At 46.4% G+C, this 20,043-nt stretch overlaps 1 protein-coding gene across 4 annotated transcripts in view; it reads right to left on the bottom strand.

The window, feature by feature from the left end:
• Positions 1–20,043, bottom strand: part of MKNK1 (MAPK interacting serine/threonine kinase 1) — a 42,549-nt gene that overhangs the window by 6,767 nt on the left and 15,739 nt on the right. For 2 of the 4 annotated variants that reach the window (XM_082833289.1, XM_082833292.1), the window contains exons 1-8: positions 18,507–19,736; positions 16,221–16,322; positions 13,569–13,666; positions 10,734–10,813; positions 9,069–9,142; positions 6,906–7,010; positions 3,739–3,794; positions 416–511 (exon numbers count right to left, since the gene is read on the bottom strand). In XM_082833289.1, coding sequence (XP_082689415.1) covers positions 416–511; positions 3,739–3,794; positions 6,906–7,010; positions 9,069–9,142; positions 10,734–10,813; positions 13,569–13,666; positions 16,221–16,322; positions 18,507–18,522 — 627 coding nt within the window. In that variant the 5' untranslated portion in view covers positions 18,523–19,736. Of the gene's footprint in view, positions 1–415; positions 512–3,738; positions 3,795–6,905; positions 7,011–9,068; positions 9,143–10,733; positions 10,814–13,568; positions 13,667–16,220; positions 16,323–18,506; positions 19,737–20,043 lie in introns of those variants that run through there. The other 2 variants (XM_082833291.1, XM_082833290.1) reach the window with 1 other exon arrangement.

Genomic DNA, 20,043 nt, shown 5'->3' with positions numbered 1-20,043 from the left:
GTTCTTGCCACAGAGGCCACGCTCCCTAACCTTCACCATAAGGTGGACGTGCCCCGACTCCACCATGGGAATGGGAGCTGTCCACATGCTCATATGCAAGAGTGGGTCTGAGAATAGTGTCTGTCTTCACCTGGGTCAGGAGTCAGGGCTCAGCCTGTTCTTATGGATATAATTAGTCTCCTCATTAGCAGTGGACCCACCCCAAACTGAAAGTTCTAATGTCAGTTCCACTAGCACCTAAGCAGGGGAGGGGTGGGGGATGGGGGTGGTTGTTAAGATAGGAAGTGAGGCCAAACAACAACTCAGGCAGCAGCAGATACACTTGGTTTCCCTTCCTTAGCCCTCTGTTCTGGTCTCCAGAGCATTAGGGACAGGAGCTCAGAAGGAGAGGGCACAGGTGCCCAGCCATACATACTGGAGTGGTCAGCTCTGGTGTGGTTATCGGGGTGCAGGAGTTGTTCAGTTTCACCCCACTGCCCAAGTCAAAGTCACAGATTTTCACCGGAGACACCTGAAACGGAAAGCAGGAAGCAACGTTACAAATAGGAGCAGCCAAGGGGCGTGAGGAGACCGCGTGTCTATGTGGGTATATACTGCCACAGTGTGGCTGCCCACTGAAGCCCAGCTTTACCTGGCGGTCATGTTTCCTCTTCTTGAGTGAACTAGAAATCACCTGAGGATTTGTCCTAAGGTGTCCTCTTCTCCATGTTCTTTCCTTATTTCCCGACTAGGAGAAAATGTGTGCACTACACGGGGTCAGACTGTGGTTGTGAACTTCGTATAAGACAAGGAGCAAACCTATGGAACTCTCGCCAACAATGTAGGTTGCAACTCAGAAGTTAGAGAAGTTAGCACGTATTCCTGAAAGACTCCTTGTAGCTCACTCACTGCAGGGCAAAGGAGTTTTGCATAAAACCCTTGACCACCTCAGGTGGCTTAGGGTGACCAACCTGTCTTTGCTTACTTGGGGTTTTGTTGGGTTTAAGCACTGGAAATCCTGCATTCCAGGAAATCCCTTAGGCCCGAGCAAACTGGGATGGTTGGTCACTCTAGGCAGCATCAACATAGCAGCCCAGTCCACTGGGACTAGATGCTGCACCTGAGACTGCAGAGAGCATGAGTCATCTCTGGAGCCAAGTGGGAGGCGCTGTGTGAGTGCATGAGAATGGCCTGCGTGGTGGAACTGCACAGCAGCCAGTCAAAAGTGCTAGGCCCCATTTGCCATTTACCTACTGCAGCTCCCACCTCTCTTTCTTTCCTCCCTCCCTTTTCTCTGCCTTACATTCTAGCTTTCTTCTTTTCTTTTTCACTTAGCTTCTCTTTTTCACTGTGGTTAAAATATATATAACAGAAACATGCCCTTTTAACCATTTTCAAGTGTACAATTCAGTAGCATTCTTACATTCATGCTGTTGGGCAACCACTACCAGTATGTTTCCAAAACTGTCACATCACATCAAATAGAAACTCTACCCATTAAGCAATAACTCCCCATTTCCCCTCTCTCCAGCCCCAGTAACATTTAATCTACTTTTCGTCTCTATGAATTTGCCTATTCCAGATATTTCACATAAGTGGAATCATACAAAATTTGTCCTTTTATTTCATTTAGCATACTGGCTTCAAGGTTCATCCATGTGGCAGCACGTGTCAGAAGTTCATTCTGTTTTATGGCTGAACAATATTCCATTATATAGATATACCACACTTTGTTCAGCCATTCATCTGTTGATGGACACTTGGGCTGTTTCCGGCTTTGGCTATTACGACTAGTGCTGCTATGAACATTGATGTTCAAGTCTCTGTCTTCAACTCTTTTGGGTATATACACAGGTGTGGAATTGCTGAGTGCTATGGTAATGCTATGCTTAGCTTTTTGAGGAGCTGCCAAACTGTCTTCCACAGTGGCTGAACTGTTTTATACTCCCACCAGTGATGGGGAAGAGTCCCAATTTCCCCACGTCCTCATCAACTCCTTTTATTTTCTATTTTCTGTATTGTAACTATCCCAGTAGGTGTGACACGGTATCTCACTGTGGTTTTGATTTGCATTTCCCTGATGACTAAGGATGTTGAGCATCTTTTCATGTTCTTTTTTTTTTTTTTTTTTGGGGTACGCGGGCCTCTCACTGTTGTGACCTCTCCCACTGTGGAGCACAGGCTCTGGACGCGCAGGCTCAGCGGCCATGGCTCACGGGCCCAGCCGCTCCGCGGCATGTGGGATCTTCCCAGACCGGGGCACGAACCCACGTCCCCTGCATCGGCAGGCGGACTCCCAACCACTGCGCCACCAGGGAAGCCCCTTTTCATGTTCTTGCTGGCCATTTGTATACCTTCTTTGGAGAAATGTCTTTTCAAGCCCTTTGCCCATTTTTAAATTAAGTTGTCTTTTTGATATTGAGTTTTAGAAGTTCTTTATATATTTTGGATATTAAACCCTTATCAGACATATGATTGGCAAATATTTTCTCCCATTCTATGGGTTGTTTTTTCACTTTCTTGATGATGTCTTTTTACACTCAGTCTCTCTTAATCTTAACGTCAGCCATAAAAAGGGGCAACAAACCTGTGTCATGAAGATCAAATGAAACAAAGGACATGAAAGTACACTATAAACCAGAGGCACTATGACAGAGTAGTTCAGAGCACCAGTGGAGTCTGGGGTCAGACTACCTTAGTTTTAATCTCTACTACTTAACAGCTGAGTGACTTTGGGCAAGTTTCTAAATCTACCTAAGCTTCAGTTTCCTTATCCCCATAAAATGAATATAATAATAGTGTCTACCTCATGAGATTTTATAAATACTAGATAAAACAAGTGTAAGTGCCTGGTACAATGTTAAGTGCTCAAGAAATGTTAAACATAATTATTAATAATAACCATAATGATAATCATGATAAATTATAAAGTTTTATGCCAGAGCCACTGACAGGAAGTCACAAGATTTATTTGAGCGAATACATTTCTATTCCCCACAAAAGCATTGTAAGTAGCAGGCTGACTCACATGTTCCCTCACAGCCACTCCTTATTTATGAGTTCTCCCCTAATCCACACCAAGACACGTGTGTCATGCATATGCACATGTACACACACACAGCTAGGAATGTGGGCCATCAAAACCACCTGGGCCTAAGTCCCTCCTAACAAAGACTTTGTCAAATTCATACATGCTATGAAGATGCAAACACTTCCATTTACTAATAGATTAAGATAAAGATTAAAATAGGCTGCATTTGTTCAACACCAAGTATAAATGTCTTCTTTTTAATGGGCATCTTTGGAAATAAAAATGGAAGCAGAAACCCTTTTCAAGAACTTGCTTCCTAATTATCACTTCTAGTGGTGGACACCGGCAGGCATATATACCATAACATAAACATCATTTACAGGCAGAGATTTGCTTGATGTAAGATGGAGGTGCTGTCTGACTCACATCTGCTGCTCTAAAGGTAGGTGCATCGGATTAGAAAACATTCATTTTGTGCAGGTCTCATATATTTTACAAACACTCAGGCTTAAGCCAATCTGCTGATAAAGAGCACCGAAGGGCCAAGGATTAGCCCTACTTGGGATGTAGAAACACTACACGTTAGGTATAATATTCTCATGTGCCTCTAATAATCAGTTCAACTTGGTACCTGAGGCCGAGAGAGCTGCTAATGATTTACACTGAAAGTAAGGGTGGCTTCCCTGAGTCAGTATGAACTGTGACATCCCAAATCAGGCCCTAAGTACCTTTTCTGGAGATTCACACAATATATTTTCTGGCTTCAGATCGCGGTGAGCAATGCCTGAAATGACAAAGAGCAAAGAAATGGTTAACATATGCACTTGAGTATCAAACATTCCACACACAATTAACTTTTTCCAAATGCTGTTGTTCGCAAATTAATTCCCAATTATGGTACATTAAAAAATCAACTAGCTGCAGGAGGCAGAAGTAGCCAGAGACGCAAACCAAAAGCACAGTTGATTCTGCAAGTTCTTTTGAAGCGAAAGCTTTAGAAGTCAGTCAAGGATAAGAAGGGCTAAATGAATCCCAGCCAGCCTACCTCTCAGCACCGCACTGACAACCCAGAATAAGCAGCCTAATATGAAGCAGAGCAAAGAGCCCTGCAAACAGCGATGCTTGGAACAGCAATGAAGAAATAATTAGTGCCTTGTTTAAGAGCATCTCAGGGGGCTGGGACTGCTCTACCTCATTTCTTCTTGTGTGGTCGATTCAAAAAAAAAATGATTCCTTCAGTGGGACTCCCTGAATGTTCAGAGGATCAAGCATTAGTTAACAAGTCTCCCAAAGCTTGTCTGGTTCCCTTCTCACCTGCTCTGCATGTCCAAGACAGTCCTGCCAGAAGCTCAGCAAGGACAGCTTTGGCCCGAGGGTGCTGTTCTTAAGAGAAACCTCTCCTGTATTTCGGTCAGACCTCCTTGAAGAAGACTGCGGATTTACAGCCTACCCTGTGAGGCATTAAAAGTTGCTGAACTGGCCAAGAAGGCACCTGGGGGCAAACCCCTTTAACCAAAGACAGAGACAAAGAACCAACTTATGGCCATGGTGTTCTAGTGGTGGACACAGAAACCTCCCATTCCTTTTTCCTCCTGCAGAGTGTACGGCGCAGAGATAGAGGGCTGTAAAGTCAAGCAAAAGCCAAATAGCTACTGCTTGGAAGTACTGGGAAGCAGCAGAGGATTCGTGGAATAATGGGGAAAAGCAGACTCTGCTTCACTACAACTCCCTTGCTGATCAACTTCTCAGCAGCCCTCTAGATCCCCAGCAGGGGGCACTTCACTAGGGAAGAAGAACCTGAGCTCCAGCAGCCTAAGTAACTTCATCAGTCACCTAATTGAATGAGAACCCAGAGCGACTACGTCCAGGCTGCACAAATTGAGCTGGGCTGCAGCTCGCCGCGTTAAAAGTGAAAGATATTTTCCATTACAGCAAATGCTCCCACAAAAGGATCATGAGCCACACGTGGAGCCTTACTCTCCAAATAGGTGTCGATGGCCCCGTTGTCCCCCGGCCTGCGAACTGAGAGCCAGGCCGTAATAGTGGGCCTCCTCGGTGAGCACACCGGCCATCGGACTGCTCCGGTTCATTTCCCAGAGGTTGAGCTGCAGTATGTCCAGTATTTAAAATATGGAACTTGTTTCAGGCTGACCCATTCTAGCCCAATTCATCTTTCCAGCATAAAGTTATTTAGAAAACAGCCAAGTTCAGCTGCAAATCGTTTTTCATCCCCTCCAACTTCTAGTCACATGGGCAGCTGGCCAGCTAGATGTTAACTAGCACTTCAGAACTCCTAAGACACCACCAGCCTCTGTTCCCTGTAGTGCATTCTGGTAAAAAAAAACAAAAAACAAAAAACAAAAAACAAAAAACACAAAAACACACAAAAAAACCTGCCTTTACCCCCCTCCAAGGTATGGATCTTATAAAAAGTGTGACCCAGTTTTGCAATCTACAGAGGCAGCTTGGGGAGCAGTTGTAAATCTCTGTCAGGCAGGTGTTACGTACACGCATCCCAGCTTTCAGAAACAGAACTACTGCTATTCATCATGCTGTGCAAAGTACACACACCCCCTTCTAGGAATTTTCATCCCATGTGCAAGTCAGGCCCCCAACATGGGCAGCGTCAGCACGGAGCACTCTCCTCAGCCACGGGAGGAAGCGAGGTGGACTGGTGAACCTCCCCTCCGGCACATGTCTCACCAGCCTGCACGGTATCACTGGCACATAGTGGTATGCGGGAGCAGCATGCCTGCAAGTGGACCTGAGCGCTCACAACCAATGAGGCTGGCCAGCGTCCATGGAAGTGAAGGGAGCAGAACTAAGTCTCAGAGCATGTGCTCCACCCCCACGCCCACCAGGCAGAGTGTGTAATTTTAAGGGAATCAGTATGCAGAGTAAAAATGCCTTCTGCCTGGTGGGGGAGGAGGGTGGAAGAAATGTTACTGAAGAACTACTATGTGCTGGGCACTATGCTCCACCTATATATGTATATGTTATAAGTATACAACACATACACAAGAGACACACAATTATGTAAGTGAATCAATATATATAAAAGGCCCAGGCTAGTGCCTGGCACATAACAAGGGCTACGTAAGTGTTAGCTACTGTTGACGATGTCATTATTATCTCTCTTAATTCTCACCATAGCTCTAGGAGGTAGGCATTGTTACTGAGAGAGCACACAGCTGGTAAAAAGGTGAAGCCAGAATTCATTTTTGCTATGGCACTGCTGTTAGGCAAATTTTAAAAACATATGCAATAGTCAAACATATTTCAAGAAATGCAAAAACATATAATTTGCAAAAATATTTAATTTACTACAAAAGTTCTAGCTAAGGAACCGTAAACTGAAGTGTAATTCAAACAATAGTAGCTTGCTATTTACACAATGTTCAACAGATACCTCAAACTCACCATGTTAATAGAAAAATGCATTTCCCATTTATTGTGAACAAGATATAAAACTACAGGAATACTACCATGCCAATTTTGAAAAGAGAGATACAGGTGATATATTTTAAAAGACTAGACTGAATAATACCCAAATATTTATATTAGAGTCTAGGTCATATTATGCATGAGTTTTGCATTCTTCATTAGTAAAGGATCATTCACATGCACACACTCGGACATACCTTGTTCAGCATGAAATTCATTGTTTTTTACTCCTTGCTCTTTCTCCTGTATCCCTATCCTGCTTAATACCTCCACGTCTACCCACCATTCACATCAGAGATCTAGAAGCCACCTGGCCTGCCCCCTCACCCTCCTGGGTGGGCCTGCCAGCTGTACCAGCTCCTGGCCCAGCCCTCTACCTGGCCTGCCCCTCTCCCTTGGTCCTCAGAGGCAACCAGCCCAATCTACCCACCACGGCCAAGGCCTGGCTAACCTTTGGTGTGCAGGAAGTCAAGGGCTGCGGCGACATCCTGCACCACTCGGCTGGCTTCTCGCTCGTTGAATTGCTTCTGCTTCTGGATGTGGGTCAGGATGGAGCCTGGAGAGCAGAGGGACACAGAGGAATGCCTTTTCAGGCTCTAGTAAGTGTAACTTCTCAGAGGCCAAGTTTTCTAAAGTTTGGGGTGGGGACATAGGCTTATTCATCGCTAAATGTCCAGCAGCAGTGTGGTACCTGGCACAGAGCAGGTACCAGCACAAAACTGGACCAAACAGAACTGGAAGCCTATCTTCTGTATCTGTCTATGATAAGCACAGAAGGGAGAGAGAATACCATTTAAGTGACCAAAAAATATTAATGCCACTGGGGCAGATTCGGCTTCTGAAATTGAAAAGAACTAAAAGTGAATCCACACGAGGTTGGGGGCCTCTCTAGAGGAACTTTTCCTCCCTTGCATCTGATCTCAGTCCAAACAAAAGCACATGCCTTCAAATGGAAAAGCCACACCTTTACGCATTATGTAAAGGTCTAGTAAAGGGGAAAAAATGGCTTTCCCCCCGAACTTTCCCATTTATTATTATTATTTTGTTGTCAATGGCTAACATTTACTGGGTAGTTAACTATATACAAAGCACTATGTGATACTCTTTAAATAGATTATCTTATCCTCACTGCAATTGTACAAGATGTACAAAATAGAGTCATCCCCACTACATAGCTATAGATGGGGAACCTGAAGCCAACAAAGGTTAAGCAACTTGCTCAAGATCATACACTAGGAAGTGGTGGCATCATCAGGACCCAAGCCCAGTAAGTCAGGTCTCGGAGCCTGTGCAGACTTCTCCTCAGCAGGACCTATGGTCTGACTCCTGGGGGGATGGGTTTTCCTGAGCCAACCACATACTCTCTTTACCCGCTGAGTCTGCCCTCAGTAGAGCTGCGCTCTAAGTGATATAGTTACTGATGACCCTGGCTGCATCAAGCATCTCAGATAGGTAATTCATGGTGCTGGTGTGATTGGGAGGGGCGGGGTAGACACAGGCACGAACATATGGCTTGGCTCCATGTGGTCTGTGCTCACCACTGGAAGCCAGCATTTTGGGGCAGAAGGTGTCATCTCTGTATCCTAAAAATGGCACATGTTTACTTATTATCTCTGGTTTTTGTCATGGGGAGGGGATGAAAGATCTTCCACTTGCTAGATTAAAGAATCAAAGGATCCCCACACGCTGTGGAACATTCTGAGAAAACTGGCTCTTGGCTAGGTCTCAGGCTTGCTCTACTGTAGTGAGTCTCTCGTTTTCAAATTTGTTAAAAGGGAGAGTGGCGAGTAATACTCTACACACTTCTAAGATAGCCCCCAGCATACCCAATTGTTACAGCTGACATTTATTGAACCCTTAGTGCCTATGGGGCACTGAGCTAAGCATTTCACATGAATTACCTCATTTAATCTGCACAGTGTCCCAAGGAGGTAGGTGCTGTCATTATCCTTATTTACAGATATAGAGAATACTGTTGGGAAAGATTATGTGACTTGCTCAAGGTCACACAGCTAGTAAGCGATGGAGCTCCCTTAACCACCAAACCCCTCCGTGTAGCCCTCCACTAGACTAGGCTCCAGACATCCTCCCTAACCTTCACCTTGCAAATGCTTCCTAGGGCTGGGTGAGTAATGGGGAGAGAAAGGGCTTCTCTATGTCAGAAAAGCAACTTAAATATATATTCCGGTGATCATGTGTGTGGGTGACAGTGGTGATGGTCGAGAATGGCATCTGTCCATCTGAAGGATGGTACCTTCTGGTGAGCCTTTTTAGACTTCACAATGAATGCAAGAGCTCCCACCCCATAATTAACTTCATTAAATAGTGAATGTATCAAAACAATGGATTGATAAATTGATGACTAAATGTATCTATATATGAGTCCTATTATAATGAGAAGGCAATAGAAGTCCACACAGGTGACATTCTGAGTTCTGCAAAATGCTAATTACATCCTTCCCTCCGGCCTCCCTTCTCCCAAATCAAGGGCAGTTTTAAGTCCTTCATCCTTTTCATTAGCTTGACTCATTTTAGAAGTCTCTGGGATTCATGATGGATGATCACCGCCCTGGGTCTTAATCAGAAGTCCAAACACATACTCAACAGTAAGTACCTCCTTGCAATTTCTCAAAGACCAAGTAAAACCTTGTGTCGTCTTCAAAGAACTCAATCAGCTCCAAAATGTTCCTTAAATAGGGAAAACAGTATTATATATTAAAGCCCACTTACAAATACACAATGAAAAAACAAAACAAAACAAAAATCAATGCCCTGTAACAGGGCAGAAATCAACTTGAAATCAGAATGCTTATTAAAGCCCCATGTTTGAGAAGTAGCCAATGGTGTTAGCAAGATTCAGGTCACCTTATCTTTCCATAATGTTTAGTCTCTGGTGTTTTCACCAAGTCTGTGCTGTCAAACCCCAACCCTAAAACCCACTAGGTAGAGTTATAAAAAAGTCCCAGTCACATTAAACTGAATAAAATCTGCAGCCGACTGGAAGCAATTGCGGCTAATAACACTGAATAGTAGGTGTGTGTCCTGGAGGCAAGCAGCAAATAATTACCTGCCCTCCCTCTTGCCCATAAATCACGGGGCAGTATTTACATTGCCTGGAGAAAATGGAAACATCTGTCAAATAGACTTGGGGCCTAACGTGGGCACCGCTAGGCCCTAACTGCTAAGCGCTACTTAATGAAACGGCTGCGTTCCCGGCCACTGTAGCACTTGTGGCCTTCCCCGGTGAGCACTCTCTGCCTGCCTGAGCGTTACTGCGCTCTGCCAACAAGGTCGTCTTGTAACTCAGTAGGGAAGCCACCAGCCTGGATATTGGAGGTGTTGGGGGCTTTTTTTCTTTTAAAGAACGAAATAAACCAAGTAGAGTCTGTAATGCTGAACTCAGAAGCTGCAGGGCTGAAAATAAAAACCTGTTCCTCATAAAAAATGCTGACCATTTTGGGAGACACCGGACATTTACTAGCAAAAGGGCGTCCGAATAAGATGGCCAAATGGCCTAATTTGAAAGAAGATTGTAGAGGCAGTGCCTGGAGTTAAATCAACAGCAGCCCCCTTCCTCCAAGCTTAATGACAAAACCATCAATACTGGCCACTGGCTCCCTGCTGACCCTGCCATGGAGGGAGAGAGAGTGGGGAGTGGCGTCTTAGAGGTCACCCTGATTTAAAGCCACAGTGGGAGAGCCATTCATTTGGAGAGGGTGGTGAGTAGACTAAGACGGGGCTAGACACCACCTTGGCCCAGTTATCAAGCAACGAGTGTGAAACAAGGTTTCAGGACCCTTAGTAGCAGCTGCACGTATATAAATATGCTAGGAACAGAAAGCGCAAATAGTCTTAATAGTTCTCATCATCCTCATCTATTAACTAAAGCAGGTCCCTACAGATTTCTACTAGGCAACACTCAGTCAGCCTGCTTTCCACAGGCGCCTGAAAGAAATAAAACCCCGTTTTTTCCCAAGCAGCCACTGATTCAGATTGCTTGCTTTTCTAACTTGCATAAATTCCTGATATGTACAGTATTTCAGCCTAAATAGAAGACAGCTTCTTTGCTGCTGCTGCTTTTCCTCTCTCTCTCTCTCTCTCTCTCTCTCTCTCTCTCTCTCTCTCTCTCTCAACACTGAAAGATGGAAGGAGTTATACACAGTTCTGGGGGAAAGAGTGAGAGCTAACTGCTGGGGTCAGGAGACGGTAAGAATAACTTCCTTTTCTGCAGCCAAGCATCCCCCCAGAGAAGCAGCAAGTAACCCAACACTATACTCACTTGTTTCCTTGACACTGATACAGCGTCTCCACCTCCCGAAATACCCTACTCCGACTGTGTCCTGCATGTTTTTCAATGATCTGTGTGAAAAATAAAATCTGTCATATATACCCAGCTGGTCAAAACACCCCTCAGCGGGTGCCCTCTGGGACAGTGCAAGGCCAAATTCAGCCCAAATCCAGTTTCAAGCGCAAGTCTGGAGTAGGCCTTGTGGCTCTGTCAGCAAAGCAACCGACTGGTCCCAGGGCTTTCTAGCCCACCTGGGCTTGTTTGACTCTGGCCAAGTACATCACCATCGAAGCCTGTGAGGTTGCTACCCCCAGCCGCCCAGGGGAGACCGAGGCAGCCAGCAAGACAAAGAACCAGCTCTACCGAACTCCTACCCTGAAAACATCTCTGTCTGCTTTAAGGATGAGAATTTACAAGCTCTACTAAAGGATCTTCTAGTGCTGGAGGAAGAGCAAGGGGAATAAGGGATACAGTGAAGAGGAACTAAAGCCCCAAGGCCCAGCTCAGATGCCACCTCTGCAATTCTTCTGAGAATCTACCTTTGGCAGGCACTGTATTAAGTCATTTAGGTACATAATCTCAGTTAATCCTTAATCCTTAATCCTTACAATCCTGAAAGATAGGCAGAGGTAAAACATTTTGCCCACAGCTCTGGTAAGTGGCAGGGCTGCAATTCAAGCCCAGAGCTGCCTCCAAAGCCCTTGCTATCCTATACCTGCTTATATCCTACACAGCTTTTTCTCACAGAACCTAGAGGCTCTGTCTCTCCTGCGATACTGTGGGCTGCTACCCCTCCCCATCTGTACATGGAGACGCCTGGCAAGTACTGACTGAAGGAATGCGGGAGCCAACAGCTGAGCAGGTGGTTTACACAGGGACTGGCTGACCATGCACATCTCTACAGACCCATCCAGAGCCCCAAACTGTTGCTAGTAGAGCCTGTGGGCAAGTCTTCTGCAGAGCTGGCTCTGCCTTATAGTTCCATGTGCGGAGTGGACAGACATCTGGTTCCTTCATTCCAAGACTGCTGTCAAGGACACTTCACACTTCTCCAATATGCAGCAGCACAAACATCCACAATCAAGTAATTTTCTAAACAAGTACATGTCTGTTAGTAGACCACTGAACCCATTTTCTGAGCTGTCAGAGAGGTGAGGTGCTGGGGCACAGAAGCTATTCAGCTCATTTGTTCACCAAGCAGATCAAAGTCAGGAAGAACTTTCTCGCAGGCAACTATTCAGCAATGGCATACTTTTCTGAGGAGGTAATGAGCTCCTGCTACCAGAGATGGGGGTGGTGGGTGCCAAACATGGAAAACTATGTGAAGAGTTACAGGGGAGGCTGAGGACCAGATTACCTTGAAATTCCATTCCAACCGTGAGACTCTAGGATTCATCAGTTGGATGCCTGTAGGGAAAGTCCTAATAAAACCAAGTACTGTGGAGCCAGGCTGGAGAAGTAGCCCACGTCTGGGGAGCTTTCCAAGAACAGAAGAGACATGAGACATGGGCAGAACTGCTGAAACCAAAGAATTGCCAAGCCCAGGTCTGGTGTTTGCCCAAAGATGCCATGGAGCATGAAGGAAGGGCAGCCTTGAAGAAATAGTTCTGTCATCCATAAACGTATTCACATCTTTGAAAATCAATTTACATTTGTGTTTTTTACCACACTTAGGCATATTTTTTTTAAAAAATTACTTGTAATTTATACTGACCTGTTTCCAACAAGGAATCGAGATAATGCTTTTGTTACCATATGAAGCAACACTCCAGCAAAAAGGGACATGGCTTAGCAGAAGTGTTCTCCTTTATAAATCCAGCTGGGACTGGGACTATGACCAGTTGGTTAAAAGAAGAAACATTTCTTTCAGGAGCCAATTTGGCTGGGTTTGCCCATATGAGGCGGCACTTAGACCTGGTGGCTCTGGCAGATGATTTGAACACTTTGCTGGATACCAGAATCACCCAGACAGCTTGTTAAAATTAATGTTGCTGGGGCCTACCTCTAGTTTCTGATTCAGGAGGTCTGGGATAGGGCCAGATAATTTGTATCTCTAACAAGTTCCTAGGCCATGCTAGTACTGCTGGTGCAGGGACCACACTTTGAGAACCACTGCTCTAGATCCATCCCTTCTTCCATGTAGAGTCGGCAAATGGAAGCACAGAGGGATACGGTGAGCCACTCCACGGTCATGCAGCTGGAAGTCACCTCTCCTGCCACGAAGCTGAGTGCTCGGTCCTCATCACCACATTGCTGTACATCACTTGTATAGCATCTTGTAATTTATAAAATGTTTCTACTTCTACCAGTTCATTTTTGTTTTCATCTTCATAACTACTCCATGAGACAGGAAGGGCAGGTATTATTATCTTCATTCTAGAGATGCGGGAACTGAGGCTGAAAGAGGTTCAGTGACTTGCCCCAAGTCAAACAGTAGTAGTTTGTCAAAACAGAGATTCAGATAGGCCCTCTAATTCCAAATCTGACTGTCTGCTCCCTGACGCTAACTTCATTCATTAGAGGCATTGTTCTAAGCACTTCACACATATTAACTTATTTAATCCTCATGACAATACTATATACTATATCGGTTCTGATATTACACTCATTATACAGATGAGGAAACTGAAGGACAAAGAGGTTAAGTAACTTGCCCAATGTTACACGGCAAGTAAGTAGAGAAACCAGTGAATCCAGTGAATCCAGCTTCAGAGCTCCCGTTCTTATTGAGCCACTATATCGCAGAATATAAAATTTATCTGGTTTAGGACAAGCTAAGACTGACTACCTGCAAAGTAAAGCCTGGCATCCAGATGAGACACTCACTTTGACAGCATACTCCTTGCCACTCTGCAGGCTCACGGCACCTTGAACTTTGGCATAGGCTCCCTCTCCAAGCAGCTCAGAGGTCAGTTTGTACGTATCTAGAGGTGAAATGGGTGAGAAGAATAACAAGATGAGTCACCCCTTTGCATAGAAGGAAAGAAGAGCTGTGTCACTTGGCTTCCCCAGTCTGACAGCGCAGGCGCACGAGGACTCTGCAGTGCTCAATGACAAGAGTCTAGTGCTCCCAGCCGCCTTGGGACTCGGCTTCACAACGACCAGGCCACATCACTGAAGGATCTTGTTCCTCATTTTAGAGATGAGGTCAGTGAAAGAGGTTCAATTCGGCACATGCTTCCCGAGTACCTACTATGTGCCAGACGACATCGATGGGGACACAGCGAGGAATAAAGTATAGTCCCTGCCCTTTGAGAGTCACGATCCAGTGGGGAAGACAGACACATACACAAGTGACCCCAGAATAAACCAGGCAGTGGTCAGCACTCTATTACCACAGAGGGACAAGACATAGTAAAAAAAAAGCGGGGGAAGGGAAAGGTTAAATCTGTTGAGGGAGTCTGGGGGATCCTCACAGAAGGGATGTGATTTGAATGGACATCATTCATTCATTTACTCATTTGTTGAGCACCTCCTATGTGCCCAGCTCTGTGCTAGGAACTGGTGATACAAAGGGGAATAAAGCACTGTTTTATTTTATACCACACACAATGGAAGTCGGAGGTTTTTTTTTTTTTTTTTTTTGCGGTACGCGGGCCTCTCACCGCCACGGCCCCTCCCATTGTGGAGCACAGGCTCCGGACGCACAGGCCCAGCGGCCATGGCCCACGGGCCCAGCCGCTCCGAGGCATGTGGGATCCTCCCGGACCAGGGCACGAACCCGTGTCCCCTGCATCGGCAGGCGGACTCTCAACCACTGCGCCACCAGGGAAGCCCTAAGTCGGAGGTTTTTGAGACATTTTCAGAAGTCACCGGCAGGAAACAGGAGATAGAAGTAAGATGCAAACGGATGCCTTGAGGTTTTTAGGGTGCTGAGTCAGAGTGGCTCTAACACAGCAATAGGCCTGGGTGAAAGTATATTTAGGTGGCCTGCCCAAGGCCCGCTCCTCACAAAGAGCACAAGCTCTCTGACCCCCTTCCAAAGGAAGCCATAGCTCTATCATGGTCTCTGCCGAGGCCTCTCCTCCCTTGGTCTCCATTCTTCAGCTTCTTCCTCTTGAGGCAGTCTAGCATTTAAACCCACAGACTACTGAGCAGAATACTTTTAACCATGAAATTAGATTTTATCACTCTTAGTCATGAGAAACCCCATAACTGCACAAGCCATCCCTGAATAACAGGAAATACTCTCGTGTTCATTGAAAGAGGAAGACCTGTTGATTTGGAAACTATTCTAAAAAACCTTGGGACTTTTGTTCATTCCCCAACCCCCTCTGCCATGCACACACATCTACTGTTAAAGACAAACAGACAAAACCTACACTAAGCACCCTGTTGGTTCCATCAAGGTTTGGTCTCACAGCTGTAAGTATTTTAAATGACGTGCTTCTCTTACAATGGACACTTGGGTATTAGCCTTTGCGTGTGTCAGGATAGGTTGGTGGCTGGAGGTCCAATATTCCTGACTCATAAAGGGCTTGTTTTTAGGACCACTCTACAAAACAGTCAGTTCACTAGTATGTCTGTAGTGTTGGTAAGAGGGACCGTAAAGAGAAGCTATTTCAAGTTTCACAATGAAAGAAACAAAATAGATGATGGGGGCTCGGTCACTCCTAGGAGGAGCTACTTATCCTTTCAGTCCTTCGCAGGAGTGTCCAATGAGTCACTTCATCCCATCTGGTGCCCAGTGATAACAGGACCAGCACTGAGCCTGGTGCCTCACACACACTGTTCAAAATGTTTGACAACTCAACATCGTGTCCCCTGAACACAACATGCACTATTAAACAAAGTCAAACTCATCCAGCACAAGTAGTTGCAATCTCTATAAGCTGAATTCTCTGCTTATAGAATACTGAAGTTTCTTTCCTTCTTTCTTTCTTTCCTCCTTCCTTCTTCCCTCCCTGCCTCCCTCCCTCCCTCTTTCTTTCTTTCTGCCGCGCCACGTGGTTTGCGGGATCTTAGTTCCCCAACTAGGGACTGAACCCCGGCGATGGCAGTGAAAGCACAGAGTCCTAACCACTGGACCGTAAGGGAATTCCCTAGAAGATTTCAGTTTCATTTGCAGCCATGGCCCTTGACATTCCCTCTTCCTCTGACATGGCTGTTCTACCTCTCGGCAGCTCCTCCAGGACCAGCTGAGGGAAAGATCACATCTGAAAAGCAGCTGAAGCATACCAGGCGATCTCACTCCACGTGCAACTGTGACACACTGGCCTTTCTGCTCCCTGATGAAATGCTCAGACCATTCAGAGGAGGCTTGTGCACCATCCAAGAGCTTCTCCCATCCCTGCACTCTCTATCACCCCTTTCTGTAAACTCTCTCACCCCTATCTTTCATGCCTATCACACGGAGAACCATGAAGCTGGCTCTAAGATGATGCAGCCTATGACCTTTACCCCTGGGCTACCAGGACACTCCTCCCATGCCTGGGAAGCCACCAACCCAGCTCTAAGAGATCAAAGAGAGTGACCAACCTTCAAACTTTCCTGGCAAGGAGTCAGTGGCCCGGGCCTTCCGTTTCTTCTTCTTCCTCTTGTCACTTTCTGCAATGGGAACAGGTTCACTGCTGCCCATCTCTGGGAGAAAAGAGGAGATAGAAGGGAAATATCACTGGACTGATCAGGCTATAAGTTCACCCAAAAGGAAAAAAAGGAGGGGGGGACCCAGGAGCTTTCCACTCACATTTTAAAAATATCTATGAGGGCTATTTATCTGTTTTGACCCAAGAGGCAAAACTAAAAGCAAAACGATTATAGATCATTAACTGTGGAAAGGAACTCAGACAGATACGCTAGATTAAAAGAGGATAGCAGAAGCCTGCTGTAACCAAGCTCATTAGCACATGGATTTAGATCTGCCCCCAAACAGAACAACGAATCCTTAAGCAGAATCCCACATGTGACATCCTCCTTCAGCCTCAGCACCAGAAAGGCAGGACCCAGGGAGCTTAAGCAGGAAGGGAGGCGGGTTTGCGGTGGGTGGGGGGGGGGGGGTGGTCCATGCAAATGAAATCGCATGCTGCTCAGTAACATCCCTGTGGATGTGCATAGGGACTCAAAAGGCCCTCAGTGGAGGCTGCCTCTGTGACGGTACAACAGGGCAGGGGTGGGTTTGAGGATGGCCCTAAATTCCTTCATGTCCAAGAGCACAGACTTGAGTGCTTGGGAGGCCAGCGCATACTCTCCCTCCTCAGCTCCTTATTTGAGAGGAGGCAGGTAGGGTCCATTCAGAAGCCTGCAGTTGACGGGTCTACACCGGGTTGCTGGATGCAGTCATTTATTGCAAAAACATTATTATCTCTCTGGCAAGCACCTGGCTCCCCACCTTAAAGGGAGGATTTGTGAGGCAGACATTCAGACATTGGACAGATTGGGCAGGAAAGGGTGGGGACAGAAAGAATAAGCATGAAGACTGAGAGGGGGAAAGAGAAAAGGAGGAATAATGAACCAGCAGCCAATCATAGTCCTGTTTCTAAGACACTGGAGTAAGGGCCTTCCCATGTTAAAGATAAATTACTTATAGAACATGCCATGCCCTTGATCCAGAGTGGAGCCTTAATACTCTTCGCCTGCAGTTAGAAATAATAAGATTTCTCTGAAGTCTCTGGGTCTAAATCCCCACCAGGGTGATTAAACCTTTACATCCTTCTAAAATAGAGGCGGTCGAGCACTGATGGGGCATACAATGTGAGTGACTTTTAGACCAACCTTCAATAAACACAGGCTCTGGGTTGCTGGATGTTTTTTTCTGAGATTTTGAAATGGAAGCTGGCTCTTTGCCCATTGAGGGGAAAGGCCCACTCTCTTCTCAGAGGACCCGAGCTGAACATGGTCAGAAAAATGGCAAGTCTGCTCAGGAAGATTGATTAGAGCCTACGCACGTCTACTGCACACTGTTCTCAGAAGCAAGTACACACAACCATTAGGAGAAAGCACACAGAACAATGGCGCATTTCAATACCACAATCCAGAACCTGGTTAAGCAGCCAAGTGTCTGACAGCTCAATTGAGCTGCATTCTTCCTCCCATTTCTAGGATCTGATGACAGTAGACTTTCATTTACACTTTAGAGAAGATAAACATGTGGAGGAAAGGAATCCACAGAGGATCCCCAAGTATTACTCTAGCTAACAGCTTCAAGCACAAGATATACCTGGGGACTGCGACATGCTATGAATTCAAAGAACCGAACTCAAACGGCAGCAGCCAAAGATCCACCCTCACCAAGGGAAATCAAAAGGAAAAGAGCTGCCCAACACAGTGAGAAATTCTACAGAAATGAAACAAGGCTCACTCGTCTCCAGGACCCCAGGAGAGGGGTGCTGGCCATTGGGACAGCAGGCTGAGAAGGAGGGACCACTGCCCCTCTTGCCCTGCCCTTGAGTGCAGTCCAGTGGCACCCCTCCCCACCCCATCTATTTTCTCACCAGCACTGCGAGCTGAGTGCAGACGGGACAGATTTGGGATTCACTTCTCTTCCTCCTTCCCCTGCCCACACTCTGAAGGAGGGCCAAAGTACAAGCAAAACAGCCCAAAGGCAGCAATGGAGAGGAGCAGCAAGACAGCTGGCGGTGTTATAGTTCATGGGGGACGCGCAGACATACTTATGACTCTAGCTAGAAAACCCCGTTAGCTGCAATTTATACTTGGTTTTCACCACAGCAGGGCTGAGGGAGCCTCTCGTGGAAGAAGCATACCTCTGAGCACTGCCGCATACATGGTATTAGATTTTATGGCTTCACACACAAAAAGATCGAGTACCTGGTCTATTCTGCATGGATTTCAATGGAAGAGGGTGCGCCAGAAGGGACAAATGGTTAAGACTTTCCTTGGAAACAGAACTTGTTGAAGGAGAGTTGTTTTTGAAACTAGGAAGAAAAAAATGTAGGAAGACAGTGAAGTGAAAAAAACATGCTTAACTTCCCTGTTTACAGCGGGGGGAGCGGGATGGAGATGTGTCATAACCTTACCAAAGGGCTGAAAGCTCTTCACCTGGAGCCTGTCCATACACTCTATTGGGACCTTAGTTTATTATGCATGCAATCATTTGAGAAAGGCTTCCTCAGGGTGTGAGGCTCCACAATCAAGCTGGCTTACCTCCTTCCTTTGGCCTAAGAACTCCTCTCAGCCATCAAAACCCAGCTCAAAAGTCTCCCCACCTTAGAGTAAGTTAAGGTTTGCACAAACACTTTTGAAATCTATGCAAATAGATGGTGTTACTGCACAGAGCACGAATCCGGTGCTCCATCCTCTGTTCCCAAACACCCTGCTAGCAGCTATACTAGAGCACTGGTTTTATTTGGCCTTGAGCTCTCTCTACTGTTCCTAAAGGCCAGGGCTATCCTTGCCTGTTCATCTCTGCGTCTCCTATGAGTTGTGGTGTGGTGTCAGACATGTATCAGGCATCAGAAAACGTGTACTGAAATGAGAATGATATGAGAGGACGCACATCCTCGGGGTTAGGTGCAGGCCTGTCACCCAGGCCCTCTAGGTAACGAGTGCACACACTGAAAGAAACGTAGGTACACCTTTGCCCTGCAGGCAGCACAGAGTAAGGCTTTACTCAGTCTATGAATTCCCTGATAAACTCCCTCTCAACAAAGCCCTATGACTCAAAACGTCCTTAACTTTCTAGCAAGAAGCCTGGTCTTTGCTATAGGATTGGGCGATGTGTCTGCTATTTCAGAGGAGGGAGTGAGCACTTCCTTCATGTCTGTAGACAGACCTCAGCTGGCATGGAGGCTCCCAGCACTTCACTGCCTCCAGCCCTTGCTTTCCTCTTGGGCCAGGCTTGGCGGTCGGTCCACTACTTGTGTATCCGCGGAGGTAGAGCTAGAGAGGAAGCACACTGCTGACAGGGAAGGCTCGTGGGCTTGGCATTGGGAGACCTAAGTGAAAGTCTGGTTCAGATATTACTAGACGTAGCACCAAGACCAAGTTACTTCGCCTCTTAGCGTCTCCGTTTCCTCATCTACAGGTTAGGTTTAAAAATAATACCTGCCCTTTCCAGCAATGCTGTGAGGACCCAGTGAGCTACTTAATATAAATGCACTTCAGAAAAACATATATGGGGCTTCCCTGGTGGCACAGTGGTTGAGAGTCCGCCTGCCGATGCAGGGGACGCGGGTTCGTGCCCCTGTCCGGGAGGATCCCACATGCCGCAGAGCGGCTGGGCCCGTGAGCCATGGCCGCTGAGCCTGCGCGTCCGGAGCCTGTGCTCCGCAACAGGAGAGGCCACAGCACTGAGAGGCCCGCGTACCGCAAAAAAAACCCCCCAAAACACATATATGTATGCATA

Source organism: Leucopleurus acutus (assembly GCF_964270905.1).
Source record: "Leucopleurus acutus genome assembly, chromosome: 2".
NCBI lineage: Eukaryota > Metazoa > Chordata > Mammalia > Artiodactyla > Delphinidae > Leucopleurus > Leucopleurus acutus.
The sequence above is the reverse complement of the archived record's forward strand: the minus strand, read 5'-3'. Positions and strand labels throughout refer to the sequence as shown.